The sequence below is a fragment of the Canis lupus genome, chromosome 33, assembly GCF_011100685.1.
Source record: "Canis lupus familiaris isolate Mischka breed German Shepherd chromosome 33, alternate assembly UU_Cfam_GSD_1.0, whole genome shotgun sequence".
Classification (NCBI taxonomy): Eukaryota; Metazoa; Chordata; class Mammalia; order Carnivora; family Canidae; genus Canis; species Canis lupus.
Genome location: NC_049254.1, coordinates 1,346,607 through 1,363,764, shown reverse-complemented (window position 1 = coordinate 1,363,764; position 17,158 = coordinate 1,346,607). Strand labels below are relative to the sequence as shown.

Below are 17,158 nucleotides of genomic sequence, written 5' to 3'. Positions count from 1 at the left end.
ACATTTTTTAATGAAGCCAGATACCAAAAGACAAACAAGTAAAGAAAAAGCAAAGAAATAAGAGAATAAAAACTACATCTACATATCTCCCATGAACTTAGAAGCAAAATTCTTTTTTAAAAAATGTATTTATGTATTTATGTATTTATTAATTAATTAATTAATTAATTTATTTATTTGAGAGAGAGAGAGTGAATGAGAAAGAGGGAGCACACAAACTGGGGAGATGCAGATGAAGAGGGAAAAGCAGACTCTCTGCTGAGCAGGGAGCTAGATGTGGGGCTCAATCCCAGGACCCTGGGATCATGACCTGAGCAGAAGGCAGATGCTTCACCAACTGTGTCCCCCGGGCAGACCAGATGCAAAATTTTTAATGATTAGTAAGTTGCATCTAGCAATGCACTAATTTTTCATACATCATCGACATCTATCTATCATCTATCATCTATCATCTATCTATCTATCTATCTATCTATCTATCTAATCTATGTACAGATCTCTAGAATCAGAAATACAAAACAAATTGAGTATTAGGGGATCTTCAGCCCAAGATAAATAGTAATATTGGCAAATTGAGCATTACCTGAAGGAGGAACACTGCCTGAAGGGGAGAATCCAAATTAATTTTGACAAGTCTTTTTCATTTTTGTGCTGCTGAGTTGCTGATATGAAATATATATTTATTGTATGAAGTGTACCTATGGCAGTTAAATTCAGATAGTGTTATCTATAACAATTTGTATTGGCTTCCTCCCAAGGCTTTTGATTTGCCCTGTATGAGAATAAATGAAAACCATATGAAAGTCAATAAGTCCTTGATAGTACATGACATCCTGTGTTCTCTCATCCTTGATTTTAGCAAACATTCCAAGGTTTTGGCTTCCATCATTGAGGGTGATAGGCTTCAAAAATGTAAGGGCTTTTTCTTGGCTTCAGATAAGAATCCCAAACTTAACACACTTCCATAAATCATTGGTGTGGAAATCTGTCAGAAAATAGCACAACAGTACTACTTTTTCCTTGTGGTATTTGGTGTTTCCAAATTAGATTATTTGTTGAATGTTCAAGGGAGTAGCTTTGCTTGAAGGGTTCACCATATGTCAGACGAATCTCATGCTCTTGAAATGGAGTTCACAAAAATGAAATCAAGGGTTACTGTCTGTTCCTTCCTCTGCCATGGTGGGAAGAATCAAAGGATTCTGCAAAAATGTAGCTCCACTAGCAGAGTCACTGAGTAACATCGTGTATGTCGGAAAGCGACAAAATGGAGACTACCCAAGATCCTAAATCAGAATGCATTTTATAGTCGTTTTTCAGATTTCATTCTCGTTAGTAATATAATTCTGACAGGCAATCGAGCCCACACTCCAGAGCATGAGTCCTGGAGTTGATTTTGACTTCAGTTCTTCCCCTTACTAGCTATATGACGTGATGTGATTATTAACCACTTTAAGCCTCAAACTATAAAGTGGATAATAACATACTCATTTCATAAGTCTGTTGGGAAAATGAAATAAATATATTAAGTGTTTGGCACATAGTAAGTGCCCAATTGATACTAGTTATTATCATTTGGAACCGGTAAATATAGTACATATGCACATATGCATATATACACACACACACACACACATAATAGAAATTATCCAGCAGTTTCTAGATTTTTATTTGTTGTTACTATTACTGTTGTCTTTTTTACCATTTCATTTTCTTTTTTCTTCTTTTATACTTCCAATTTAACTGGAAAATTATCTTTCTTCAAAGAAGGAAGATGATAGCCCACCTAGTGGGAAAACATGACTTAATGACGACTATTCTCCACCAGCTTGTAACTGGGTTTTCCCAAAGAATTTCAGGGTGAGGACTTCTGTAAACCTCCACAATCTTTATTTTATGGTGTATTTAATTCTACCACTTATTTTCCCAAATTGTGTCTAGATCCCCTGGGTCCACAGAATATGTATCCCAGATGCCCCGTAAGAAGGGTGGTTTTTAGTAGGCATGTTGACGTTATTTGTACATAGTAAGAGAGTAGAGAGAATCAGAAAAGCTTTGGCATTTACCTTGTTAAATTTTTATAGCTAAGCTCTGGTTCAAGGGTCTACTTAAACAACTTAACTGCACTAAGAAAAATGAGAGCATTGAGACCAGTGAAAGGAGTTCACAAAATTCTATGAAAATGAACCAGTTTTAGCAGAAAACAGTATGTTCAATGATCCAAGATACACAACTAGAACATTAACTAGTTTTATTGACCTGAAGGAAATTTACACTTTTTTCTATAAGGACAAAATTTTTTAAAAAATCAGGGACACTGTCCTTTATTGTATTATCAAAAATTGTCTTAATACATTAAGCGAACTGAGATAATTCTGAGTGCTTTTTGCATACCAGGCATTGCAATGGGCGAGGGGGCACAGTGGTTTGCAGTTCTTGGTAGGTGCCCTCAGCTGCAAGTAGAGACGGGACCTAAGGAAGAGGCAATTTCGATATAAGTTGATGTGCTCTGCAGGATCCATCACGGGGTTCCTCAGCTACACACACACAAAAGGAAACTCAGCACAGTGCTGGGACATAAGGAGAGGAGTAAATAAACGGTCGGTGCATGATTCTAAACAGAGGAACAGAAGTTCAAAAGTTCTGATGTGTAAAAAAAGAAACCAGTGTGGCCTATTCAGAGAACAAGGAGTGTTTCGGGGCAGTTGTGTGTAGGGGCAAGAGGTAGTGGACACACACGAGACTACGGCAAGAAGAAGGCTTTTCTTCAAGTCCAATCTCACTCCCGTACCAGTTTAGGTAGGATTCTATTTTGCAGAAATGGTCATTTCTGGCGGCTGTGAGCTTAGGTCAACCGTTGGCTGTGTCTTCATTATTAGGTGGGTTACCATATGCAAAGTATATAAATGTTTCTCACGAAAACCCAGAATAGGAATTCTTTTAGGGGCTCCTAGATGGCTCAGTTGGTTAAGTACCAGACTCTTCATTTCAGCTTGGGTCGTGATTCCAGGGTCCTGGGATCCAGCGCCTCGGACTCCTCACTCAGTGGGGAGTCTGCTTGAGATTCTCTCCTTCTCCCTCCCCCCATCTCTCTCTTTTTCTCTCTCTCTCAAATAAAGAAGTAAATCTTTAAAAAAAATCAAATCTTTTTTAAAAACCAGAATTCTTTTAAGAGGTCAGGAATTCACATTAGTTGCCTTATCCCTGAGAAATTGCTTTTGGAGGAAGGAAGGGGAAGGAGGGCTTTTAGGGGTCACCCCCTTTTCCACCTGCTTCACTTATTGACAGCCACTGCCAGGCCCCTGAAGCATTTGCATGTGCAAGAGGATCTATGTAATTAAAGTTGCTCTAATGTCTAAGTCTGGCACTGGGCTTCAGACTCACCTCTTCAATACTCAACTCATTAAGGTTTTGCTAACATGGTAATTTTAGCAGACTCATAATGTCTAACTAACTTTTCCTCATTCCCCACCTCTAATGGTGCTACCCTTACCACGGTCAGTGAGGACCTGCATTCTATATGGTTCACTGTGACTCCTACCTTTTGAAAGACTGTTATATCAAATCGGTAAGTTCTGCTGATTATTTCTTTGTGTCTTTGTATGCATTTCACTATTGACATTCCACGTCGCCATTCTAGAGTAAGAGCATAGCTTCCTGCCTATGGCACCCAAATAGCTTTCTCGCCTCATAGAGTCTGCTGCTGCCCCACCCCAAACCATTTTTGCAAATTGCCACTGTCACTCTCCCCAGAGCATTTTTTGGATTGCAGCAGCAATGATATTGCAGAAATAACACAAAACAAGAAGGTTCAGCTTGAAACATCTGTTTGTTTCCTTATTAGAATTACTTTGGGAAGGTGACTTGGACCTTCTGAGCCTTGATTCTCTCAGATATTAAAAGGGAGTAATCTGTGCTCACAGGTTTGTTGAAAAGATTGAATGAGTTAGCTTGTAAATAAATGGCAATAACAAAAAAACCTGTTTCCTAATAGCGCTTCATAGGTGTTCACTGAATGAATACGTATATTCTTCTTCACCTCTTCCCCTTTATTGAGCTAACCTGCTGCTTACAAGTTATTCTCTACTCCAATCAATGGGATCAAATGCTCATTTTCCCTCAAGGTAATCTTAAATCGGACCTGTTTTGTAACCTCTCCCCATCAGCTTTACCTCTACGGAATTCTTGGTCACTTATCTTGCCTTTAGTGTTAGTCTTTTTTGGTTTTCACATATAATCATGTTCTTTATATAGCTTGCAAATGACTATGGACCTACTTTATAAAAACTATCAGGTGTTTCTTACGTAACATTTGCAGGTGTGGTTGTTTGTTTGCTTTTCATTTTCATTTTATTGGCCTGCCCAAATACTTTCCTTCTTTTTCCATGAATGACATTCTGATTTTCTTTTGGACAGAAGCCACTCTGACACCTCTAATCCTATAGATCACGGATCCCACCTGACCCCACGGACTGTCTCCAAGGCAATGCACAGGACCATCTCAGTAATTCACTCTTTTGCCCAAAATGATTCATATAGGGCTTGTGAGCCAAGCAAAGCATAAGGGGGCAATCAGCCCACAAGAATGACAATGTAGATTTAAATTAACTAGAGCAATATTTTAAAAGACATAGTTTGCAAACTAACCCAGTTGGGAGAAAAATAGGGTCAAGTGAGGAAGACAAAGAATAAAGACTTAGTCCTAGGTCCTACTGTCCATGATCTCTCAGCTAGGAAATTCATCTCCAGGCTTTTCAGCCACATGGGCTCAAAATCCTCTTTTTCCTTATGCCAATTAATTTTTTGTCATTTACAATCAAAAGAAAGTTGCCTAATACAGTTATGCTTTTTAACTATGAAGATAATATTTACCGCTTATTTTTCTAGCTTGCTGATGATGAGATTTAGACAAAAAGTGGATTATATAGCGTGAATACTCCTCACTAATGGAGAAAAAAGAAACAGGAGCACATTCTTTGTGGCTTATATAAATTTCATTATTTTGCTATTTAAATAAGCACATATCTTAAAATAGTTAAAAATGCTTCAAAGACCACTTCTGTATTCCAATCTGTAAAAAATATTTTCATTATGTTTATTATAAAAATATAAATGTTTCCACTACAAATCATTTTACATTAGTAAGAGGCCATCTACATTGTATGACATAAACTAAATGAGTAATTTTTGAAAATACAAGTTTAAAGTAAATATATATTGCCAATCATATCACATTTATACATGGCTTAATTGATATTTAGCACAGCATAAACTGGGTGAATTACCAGAAATAAATAATATATGTTAATCAAATTTAAGATACAAAACAGATAATATGGTACATAACATTGTGAAGGAGTGTGGTTTCATGTTTATTGAAAGTCAATGCAGGTCCTGTACAAAGAGATGGCCATCAGCACTCTAGTACCTCTACTCTACAGTTAAGAATCGTACACTGTTATGTTTACATATGTACAGGGTAAAAAGCGTGTAAAGTAAATTTATAAGATGTCAGATAAAAAAATAGGGGAAAAATGAGGAGCAATATACTGTGTATACAACCTCTACTTTCAAATTCAAATGGAAACCACAGCCAAAAGTAGTGAAATAGATTCCACAATTCTCGACTTCTATTAATTCATGAAATGCACAGATTTTGAGTATGCTTAGAATAGTACCTAAGATAGTAAATGCTAGTATGGGAAAAAAAAAATGAGATTGAAGCCAGATTTAGGTCTCAAACATTCCACAACACAAACAAAATGATTTTTTTAAATGTCTTTTTAGATGCTTCTAGCAGGCTTACGTGAAATTTGTAGTTCATTTCATAATTGCATATATCTTTTTAAAAAGTTCATGCTCTTACAGATCCAATACAGAATTGGTTTGACTATAAGGAATATTGCAGAAATCTAAGAAATAATCTCATACATGAAGGAACACAACCTAAGCCTTATTACACTAAATTTACAACGGATTAGCACTTGTGAATTTTGATCTGTGACTGTGAGCCGTACAGGGTTCCATTTTGCATGAGAACATGAGGGCTGCAGCTTTGATGTATTCATTCAATTCTCGTGACCTATGCATTTCTCATGTCTTATTCCTATAACATGATCATATCAGTGTTAGAAAGAATACAGATAGAGCTAAAATGCTGCTTCACAATATATTCATGGCCAGATCTCCACGAGATACATCTTTTCCAATATTACTGGGTGCACTTGTATTTGGCCCTTAATGGAATAGCACATCTCATTTCCTGCAATGAGAGATCTCTCCACTGCCTCCAGGTTTTCAGTCATCTGCTGGTTAACCAGCTATTTTGAAAACCAGATGCTCAACAAATGCAGAGGAGTTCAAGGCTTCTAAGTCATAAACCAAAATTACAACAGGTGCATGTCAGTGGAAGACTCTTAAAGATAATAATACCTGCTATTGATGATCACAATGTCTAATTAAATGAACTAATCCCCAGTGATGCAAATGCATAGTTTAGTTTTCATTATTCCTTATAAACAGCTCAACAAGTTTAAGCAAAGATATTAAGTGACATTTCAAAGTCAGTCAGCAAGTGATTATTTGACTCATGCATTGGCCTCTAGACTTTGTCACCAATTAATGCAGCAATCCAAATAGGATTCCAATTCTTTCCAGTGTGGCTATTCTGTACTCAGGAGCTATAACATAACTCCTTTACTGATGGAGGGAGGGGATGGTCTAAGCACCAGAGCAGGGCAGGTATGTCACTGAGAATCCATTACATACAAGCCAGTATATTACACTGAATTAGGAGCATATAGCTTACAATAAATGCAGAGATAAAAATGGATGGGATAATTCAAACTGAGATGTGGGTGGTGGATGAATAGGGAAGGGGTTTGGTTTCTTTCTTTTTTGATATAGATACGGGTACATAGAAGCGGATGGTTCAGAAAATCTAGAAAGAAACCCATCATCCCCCCATCTAGTTTACCATGTTTCTTACTGCTGACAATCTGAGAAAACATTTGGCACTTGGCTGTAACAAATCCAAATTAAATCATCAAGGCATAAATAGAAAGCAATAAAAACAATTCAAAAGAAAATAAATATGTACTTTTCTTCAAAATTAAGACACATTTTTACATGATAATACTTAAGGAGGCTAACAGTTAAAAATATGTAGTACTTAAAACAACTACACACTTCATTTCTATATGAGTTTAGCAGATGAAAGAGAAAAATACAATGACAAAGGTAGTATATATGGCCAGATAGTTTGAGGTATAAATTCCTCTATTTTGTTTGCTTTTAAAGAAACAAAATACCTGGTACAGATTTCTTCTGTGTATAAAAATATTACAAGTCTTTTCTTTTGTGGCTATTAGTAAACAGAGCCACCATGTTCATTTTGTTATTACGCTTGTTCTGCTTCTATGATAGTCAGTTTATGATCAATGGCTCTATGCTAGTTCTTCATCATTCCACGCTGAAGAATTTTAATTTAACATTTAACCCAACAACTAATATAAAAAAGCAGTTACAAAACAAAATACATCCCTCCTCCCATCCACTAAATGATAGGGGAAAATAAAGAGTCTTTCAATTCCATTTTAAGGCATTTGTATTCATATCTGAGTGTCTTATTGGGCTTGGAATTGCCACCAGCATCTCCAGCACTATCATCTGTCTGTAGAATGATGCTACATCTTCCACAGTCACCACTTCCTTCCAGAAATAACACTTTACACTGGAACTGGACCATTTTTTGATTGTGTTTCTAGAACTTTGATGCTACTGATGATTTTCTTCTGTGGACCAACCACGGTGACACCGACCTTTTTCATGTCACTGTAAAGAAAAAAAGAAGAAGAAGAAGAAGAAGAAAAGAAGAAGAAGAAGAAACTGTCTGGTGAGAATCCTGGTTTCCTGAACAATATTATAAGCAGAAGGTTTTCAATCAGCAAAGCTTGCACAATCACATATTCCAGCTCTTTGAACCTAATTTTCTGATTTTTGCATCATCCATGCACTATATCCTGACCATTCCACCTCTATCCTTATGAAAGAACAGATGGTCTAGTAGGTTGACCAGTGTCCCCTCAAAATTTCTGTCCAACTGGAACATCAATGTGACCTTGGTTGGAAATTGAGTCTTTGCAGATATTATCGAGATAAGGGTCGAGATGAGATCATACTAGATTAGGGTGGGTTCTAAATCCAATGAGACTATCTTTAGACACAAAATGACACAGACGAGAAGGCCATGTAAAGATAGAGGCAGAGACTGGGGTTATGCTGCTGCCAGCCAAGAAATGCTAGGATGGACCAGAAGCCAGGAGAGCCAAAGAAGAGTTCCTCTGCCCCAGAGATGTTGGAGCAACTATGGCCCTGCCAATGCCTTTATTTCCAAAGTCTGGCATCCAGAAATGTGAAAAAATAAATTTCTGTGGTTTAAGACAATAAGTTTGTGGTAACTTGTTATGGCAGCCCTAGGATACTAATACAAATGATCAGAAATTCTTCACAGGGCATTATCCTATTGCCTTGTCCCTGGGCCAGCTTGGGGACCATTTTCACTGCAAGAATATGTTGCAAGTGACACTGTATCAGTTTCCACAATCAGGTCTCAAGAAACTACAATATTCCATTCATCTCTTGAGACGCCATCAGTGGGCCCTGAGCCGCCTATAAGTCTGGCTACCTTGATATGACCCTGAAGAGCCACGTATAAGCATTTAGTCTACACTGTCAGTGATGCAGCACCTGCACCAGGGCAGACATAATGAGGTCATCTCCAGCCCTCTGGACTAGACCAGATTCATGTTAGATGAATACATCAGTCAATACCAACATTAGGGCAAAAGAATCACCCATCTGAGCTCTGCCCAAACTTATAACCCATGACATGGTCATACACAATAAAACTATGCTTTTGAGGTAGTTTGTTACACAGTTCTAGACCACTGGAACAATTTCCTTAAAGTATGAATTCCTTTCTAAGTAGAAGCAATGACTAGGATCTATTTCCATTTGTCAAAAATATTTAAAATAGTTTAAACTTAGAAACCAGAAATTAAAAATAAAGATTTTAAAAACAAAAGGAATTTCATTCAGGGGCAGGAGGAGACTTAGCTAAGCATGTGCAAATAATTAATTAAATAGCTTAGTTCAAGTGATTTGTGAATATTCGTCTTTTAGGTCTTGACTCAAACATAGTCATCTCAGAAGACCTTCCCTGACCTTCTTATTTAATACTGTAAAACCTCTTGCACTCATACCTGCATTTCCCATTTTCTTTTGTTTCATTTTCTTCCAAAGCCTTTATCACCATGCAGCATATTGCCTTTCTTTTTGATTTATTTTCTTTATTCTCTAGCCTATCCCACAAGAAGGTGAATTCCATCCATGTGAACAGATTCTTGTTGGTTTTGTATTCTGCTTATCAACCGCACCCTGGACAACGGCTATCTTGTAGTAGGGGCTCAATATATACTTAATAAAGAATGAACCAATAGTCTAAAATATGTTTATTTGGGGAAACTGACAGAGGAGTAAAGTATCACTTAGCCAGGAGTGCCAGACTAATTGAGAAACTGTATGCATGCATGTACACGTATGTGTGAGCACACACAGGGATACATGGAAGGGGTTCCTTCGTATTGATCACCAAGGAAAGAATGAACGGTTAGGAGCTCAATTACCCGGAAACCCGGAAGTGAGTTCCGAAGCAACAAAACTGTGCAAGCAGACACTGGGTAACCATTTTAGAAGCAATCTATATGATATTTATACATCTCCTACATAAAATTAACCAAGACTTAGTTGTATTCCTATCACCTAGGCTGGGAATGAAATCCTGATGACTGGCTGGCACTGATAAATTCTCAATGTACAACCTGTATCTGCCCAAGTTCTCTCTGATTTTACTCTGGTAGCCTTGCCTCACCAGGGCAGATATGGTGACAGCAGGCTTGCCGTTCTGTGTGACTTGTGGATAATGAAACTCACTCAGAGTAACATAGGTTATTTACATACGTTGATCCCTACTTCTGAGAGTGTGTGTCGTATGGGATTTTGCTTCTTCATATACCATGGATCTACTGTTAAAATGAACAACAAATATTTCCCCACTTATCTCTAAACTAGAGGAATTTAGAGCTAGAAAATGGAGCAGATATAAATATATTTGTACAAATCAATAAATCCTCAGTCTTTTTTTTTTATTTCTTCTCTCATCTTTATTCCAATTCTATGCTATACTTTTCATGATTTGCCAATTTCTTCTGTCTTCCTTTTCTCCTTCTTAGAAAACTTAAAAAAACAAAATGACAATCTTGGAAAGCAGGGGGAAAAATCTTCTAAGTTAATAAAATAAATTTCCAAGCTCTTTGAGAAATTTAAGCATAGTAAGAGTAATACATGCGATGATGTTTGGCCTAATCCTCTCAATGGAACTGAAATACCCACACCCCACTGACTAGAAAAAAGTAGGATGAGAGTTCACAGATGGGTTTGGGACAACTCTGAAGGACCAGCCCAGCTCCAGGACTTGTTCTGACAGGAAGGACCAAGTCTTCTCCTTCTGCCTAATACCCCACCTCTGCCTCTGTCACCACTTTTCCTCCCCATCACTTTTTTTTTTTTAAAGATGTATATCCTAAACGCACTCCTCAAGAAATCTTGTGCATAAAACTGTTAAAGATTCTGTGCCTGGAACCCAACATAAGCAGACAGATACCTAATTTTGTATATATTTAATGCAAAGGATAATATGAGATAAGATAAAGTAATTATCTCATTAGGTTATACCTTAGCTTAGAATTTTATGCTCCCTCTATCCTCCCTACCCCTGCCAAAACGTCTCTTACCCACCAGGCTGCCAAGTCCAAGATAGTTGTAAACATCAGCTCCTGTAGTCTAAATAACATTTCCACATGCTTATCTCATTTTGACTATCCGATTCAGAAGAGCAGTGGAAAAGTTCAAGCCTAAAGAGCAGCTCAAGATTAAGACCAGAGGTTAATAAGCTATCTGGCTGGCCCTTCAAAGGCAAAGGACAGGTGATGACACTGTGAGAATGGCATCCAAGGGTGCAGGATAATGACCTGGAGCAATTAATCCACCCAAGATTCATTCCACATGCTCAATTCTCTTTCCAGTTTCTTTTTTTTTCTTTCTTTTTTTTTTTTTTATTTATGATAGGCACACAGTGAGAGAGAGAGAGAGAGAGAGAGGCAGAGACACAGGCAGAGGGAGAAGCAGGCTCCATGCACCGGGAGCCCGACGTGGGATTCCATCCCAGATCTCCAGGATCGCGCCCTGGGCCGAAGGCAGGCGCTAAACCGCTGCGCCACCCGGGGATCCCTCTCCAGTTTCTATAAGTACTCTTGCCCTTTCTCATTCTCTCTTCCCTTTTCACATTAACCTCTCTAAATCCATCGTAGGCTATGAATAATATTTTGAAACATACGCTTTTTGGACTGATCAAAACCACACATTTTCAGGATTTCATTTGAAAATTACATAATGCTATTGGTTTGTGTGTAAATGAAGTCCCTACACTAACATTTTGAAATAGACATTTCCTTAGATATGAAGCTCTACTGATCTTTTCCTGTAACTTGAAAGTCTGGGTAGCAGAAAAAAAAAAAAGAAATTCAATATCTTTTTTTAGGTTTTCTGTCTTATTTCAATAAAAACTCTAGAGTTATTTGGTCAAGAGAATCATTTCTGAATTGAATCTGGATGGCACAAGAAAATGGAATCGAAAGGAATCAAGTTTAAACAAAAAAGCCCAAGACTGCAAAAGATGGGGCGAAATAATCAAGGTAAATGTTTTATAGCTTTTAAGATAAAAAGGTTGCCTCATTAGATTTCTTCTCTCATCACATATTTTTTATAAATTCTCATTTCTGTTATATAAATCAGGAGCATGATGTACACCATATTGCAGATACCCACGAAACAAACAATTTTTTTTTCAAGGAGATTTAGATCGATAGATAATTAACATCTACATTGTCCCTGAGTTGAGGAGAAAGAACATTGTGGGGACTGAAATACAGAGACATGCAACCATCTGGTTTAGTGCGAAGGACAAATCTGAAAGAGCTGAGTCTCCCAGGAAAAGTCAGCTTTCAACTTTACTGTACATTCACAGGTTGTTTAAATAATAATAATTGAGTGAAAATATTTTCACCAACCAAAAAGAGCTCACCATCCAACAATGTGCTCTTGAGGCGATCACACCCCTGACTTGGAAGTAAAACAAATGCCGCCACTTCATCATTTTAAGCAAATAACTTTCTTACCACATTCACAGCTTCTAACATCTGACTACATTTAAACTGAGCTAGCATTTAATCATATTAACAGTGTTCTGCTAATCCCCTTCAGTATGGGTTTTTCATTATCTAAAAGCTCTGAGTGTTGATATTTGATTGAGAATAAACATTTGTATACCTTTGCCTTTGAAAACCTGGCAATGCTGCAGAACGTTGAACTTTGTGCTTACTCTTTGCTATGCTTCTGTGCTCTGAAGTAGGTGTCTTGTATAGCATAACCCTAATTGTTTACATTACTAAAATAAGAATTTATAAAAATATTTAAATACATTAGTATAGCCTGAGACTGTGTTGGATCAAAATAACTACCACAGAAACTCAAATAGTATTATTGACTGGGTCAGAAATCTATTCAAGAAACATTACATTACACCTCATACAGAAATTGCCTACACGTGTCAAATAGACTGGAGGGGGTTTATTTTCTAAGAATAAATTCTTCTCTTCAATAGGAACATACCCTTCCCTAAAGATCTTTTTGTGAATTTTTGTGTTTCTGATTGGAATGCTATATCATCAGTGATAAACTTTACCTATTTTCTTAGGCACTTGTATGTCTACTAATTATACGGTACACTCCTTTTTGACATCTAATCTGTTGCTCTCCACAGTGACTTGGAGAGCAACAGATTGGTTTAAATGACTGCGGGGGTGACAGAGAAAGTCTTTATAAATATTCAACATTTAAATATTAAGATATTGGATGGGAAGGATAAAACTTTAAGAAACTTGAGGGCACTACAGGGTTTATTTAATGAAACAAACAAACAAAAAATGAAACAAAGGTCAAGGTAGAAGGCTCTGACACGAAGTGACCGTAGACTCCAAACAGACCCTGCAAGCTACAAAACTGTCGATAACTTTAGTGTAGATGCCTGGCACAAAACCTCTTTCCTTGGAACAGTCCTCTAGCTTCCCCTCAGAAATGGGTCCCTACAGCCACATTCATCTATTTCATCCCACCTCTTTCGAATAGAAATGAGATCAGGGCACATGGTATATGATTTTGGAGGAGCCAAACTACAAGTAGGACTAGCCCATCAGAACTTCTCTTCTGGGAACTTAGGAAAAAGAGAATTGGACCCTGGTCAGTTGAGTGACACACCAAGGTTATACGACCTGGGTCTAAGGAAACAGTTTATAGCCACATGCATGGAAATGCAAACAAAACAAAACAAAACAAAAGTCACTGGACCAAAAAAAAAAAAAAAAAAAAAAAAAAAAGAAAAGAAAAGAAAGGAAAAGAAAAGAAAAAGAAAATGTAGTTGTATTAGGAAGTAAAGTAAATTGGGTTTCATTCACAGAGAGATGGAGAATATGGCTTCCAGCTCTTCATTTTCTTCATTTTCCAGTTCCAAATAACCATACCCTGTGAATGAGTATGAATTTTATTGATTATATACTAGATTCTCTTGATTCCTTATAAATGTCCTTTTCCTTTAGCCCATGTGTTCTATCAAAGGATGCCTTTTAAAAAAAAATCCCTAAGAAATACAGCATGTTATACTGAATTATTATTGACTTTAACACATAAAACCATAAATTAACACTAATTAATGCATACTGAATATGCATATCCTGTCATTCCAATCTGACTATAGTAAGTAAGCCTTTTAAGGAAAACAATAACATTGTGTATCTTAAACATATTTATAACTTCATTTTCTAACATGATATCCCTTCACAGGGTAGACAATAGTAGATGACGACGTATTATTATTTACTAGATGTGAAAACTACTTCTAGACCTTAGAGTGTTTCCCTGTATACCAGCTTATCCACTTGGCTCCTAATTTTCCACTTCCATAGAGGTTAGGCTTTGTTATAAATAAGAGAAAATCACAAATGCAAGAATGCTTCATCATCATGCTGTATTTACTTGTGTCTTAAATTAAGAACTAGGGTCACTGGGGCTGGGAATGGGTATGTGCCTGTTGGCCAAACTGGAAAAGGTCATCGTTCAATGACTACACCTATTGCGAGAGTGCGGGGAGGGAGGAAGACACATCAACACGCATGAATCTAGAAGGCGTCGTTGACAGACCCAGAGCCCAGCGTGGTGGTTACAGAAGGCAGTAAGACCCTCCGAGGTTCAGCTAACATTTGTGACTTATTTATCCAAAACACATATGTCCACTAGAAGTTTTAGAATCGCACAGTCTTAAAAGAAACCTTTCTCTTACTCTGTGGAAATCTTGGCTATGGTGTCACAAGAACTGTACTCCACGCCAGTGAAGATTTCCTTGCACTGTGCTGTCCGGACACCATTGAGCCAGTCACCCGTTGTGCGGAAGGTAGTGATGTCGACGCTGCTTTGGTCCAGAAGAAGGTTCGATGGCCTGTGGGAAAAGAAAACACCAAAGGGAGAGAGATCAAGACTCAGCAGAGTTGCTGTGTGTCAAAATTTGACACCAATATCAGCAGGAACTTCCAGACTTCATGCGGTGTTCCTGTTTCTCTGTGGAATTTATCTGCCATGGAGGCTTTGTCTGCGCAAGCTGGCAGCTGGCAAGACTGCCATGGGATCATCTTGTCTCAGTGCTTCCCTTCTCCACTCATGACTGCTTTGTAAAGCAATGGAACTTTGCCAGTGGAATGCATAAACATATCCATACCTACTTCTATAATTTAATTTTTGCTTTAAAAAATATTTTATTTATTTATTCACAAGTGACACAGAGAGAGAGAGGCAGATACACAGGCAGAGGGAGAAGCAGGTTACATGCAGGGAGCCTGATGTGGGACTCGATCCTAGGACCCCAGGGTCACACCCTGGGCTGAACGCAAACACTCAACTACTGAGCCACCCAAGAGTCCCAATAATTTAATTTCTTTATTAGCAAAGATAGTGGTAATTCAGGATACAGTTAGGGCAGATGTGACACATGGAATACTCTGCTGCCTGGAAGTTCATTTGTAGACATTGCACAGGTTGCTGTTTAAGAAACACTTGAACAACCTAGATTATATGTAAAGCAGGACATAAAGTCAGCACAGATGTAAATAATGTCACATATGTCGTTCAGAATAAAGATCACCAAAGGAATAGAAAAAAATAGGTAACAAAAAATGAGTCTCACATATATGACAACACCAAATGGAGCTCAAGATAGAGAACGATGAAAGAGAGAGAGAGATATAAGTAGATAATAGACATTGTGACTGTGGTTTGATTTGCACAATACAATCATTATTAAGGGAAATTTCTAGAATTGTTTTATATAACTGCAGGTCTGACCATTGATCTATGACCAACCACAAGATCTGGTGAGTCAAAGGAACAGCAGAGACATAAAAGAAGCAGAGAAGACCATGTTTTCATCCTGGGAGAGCCAGAAGCAGCAGCAGATTGGTAAAATGACCTTCAGGTATTTTTTTCCAGCTCTGTGTGACGTGCATAATTGTCCTCTGACTCATAAGACTGGGACCAGTGCAGTTACCAGATAGAAAATTGTCCTCTTCATTTTCTTCTGTTAAGGAAAGGAGCTGGAGCCGAAGTAGTTATGAAGGCCTCTGTATTGAGATGGGTATTAACAACAATGGTAATGATGATGACATGGAATGTTTATGAGCATTCTACTGTCCTGGGCTCCATACTAAGCATTTTACACCCACACGAACGGTGTTGATTCTGCAACAGGTAATGATACTATGTACCTGTAATAGATGTAAAAACTGAAGCTAAGAGAGACTAAGCCACAGATCTGAGTTTCCTCAGGCAAAAGAGCCAGAGCTGGGATCTAGACACAAGTTATTTTATCCCAAAGCCCACACTCTTGGCCACTGTGCTCTACCACTTGGGTACAACTTTGTTCACATTGCTTTCCCCATGTTTTCTCTAAAGTTATTTTTGGTTCCATGAGGTAGCCTCTTTGATTTTTATATTCCATGAAGTGCAGTGACCTAGTGCACAGGTACTGGGACCAGGAGGCTTGGGTTGAATCCTGGGTATAGCACATACTATCTATGTCACCCTCAGTGATTTCCCTTTTTTTTTTTTTTTTAAGACTTATTTATTTAGAGAGACAGAGAGAGTACATGTGTGCACAAGCAGGGGAGGGGCAGGGGGCAAGGGAGAGAGGGAATTTCAAGCAGACTCATGTCCAGTGGGAGTCTGAGAGCCCAACACAGAGATCAATCTCATGACTAAGCCGAAATCAAGAGTCTGTTGCCTAACTGACTGAGCCACCCAGGCACCCCCAGTGATTTTTATTTTGTCTGTTTCCTCATCTGTAAAACGGGAATGATGGTCCCAATAGAGTTCACACAACTGAAGATTAAATGAGGTTTAAAAGAGGTCACATATGCACGTGACACTCAGAGATGTGTGGACACGCAATATGCTATCAGCTATTTGTTAGTCTGACATTAGGTAACATATCTAGTCAAGCGGTTGAAGTTTTTAAAACCTCAAAAAGAAAGTAACAATAAATCCCAGTGTATAAAAAATGTTAGGAATGTGGTGATGCTGTTAATTATCTTATTGAGCAACTAGAAAACTAGAAGTTTGGTCATATATGATCTTATGAGCCTAATAGGGAAACAAACTCATAAAGTAGATATAATTGGGGCCCCATTAGAATAGCCAAAAAGTTTTACAAGTTCACAATGACTCTATAACAAATGCTTGCAAGTGGATATGCTATTCTGACTTCTGTAGTTTGTTTTCATTACTGCAGGAAAGTATATTATTAACATTAAGACTGTGTATGTCATAACCTAATCTTTAACTTGTAGTTGAGAAAGTACATTGAGATTTTTACCTTTTGAGAGTGGTCATTAAGAATCTTTGATGTTTTGTGATACTGCAGTTAATCAGCACTGAGCTTTTA

The 17,158-nt window shown here is 37.7% G+C and overlaps 1 protein-coding gene across 1 annotated transcript in view; it reads right to left on the bottom strand.

Moving 5' to 3' along the window:
- EPHA3 (EPH receptor A3) overlaps positions 1 to 17,158 on the bottom strand; it is a 97,149-nt gene that overhangs the window by 18,203 nt on the left and 61,788 nt on the right. Inside the window, exon 13 of the mRNA XM_038583245.1 lies at positions 14,510 to 14,665. Coding sequence (XP_038439173.1) covers positions 14,510 to 14,665 — 156 coding nt within the window. The remainder of the gene's footprint in view (positions 1 to 14,509; positions 14,666 to 17,158) is intronic.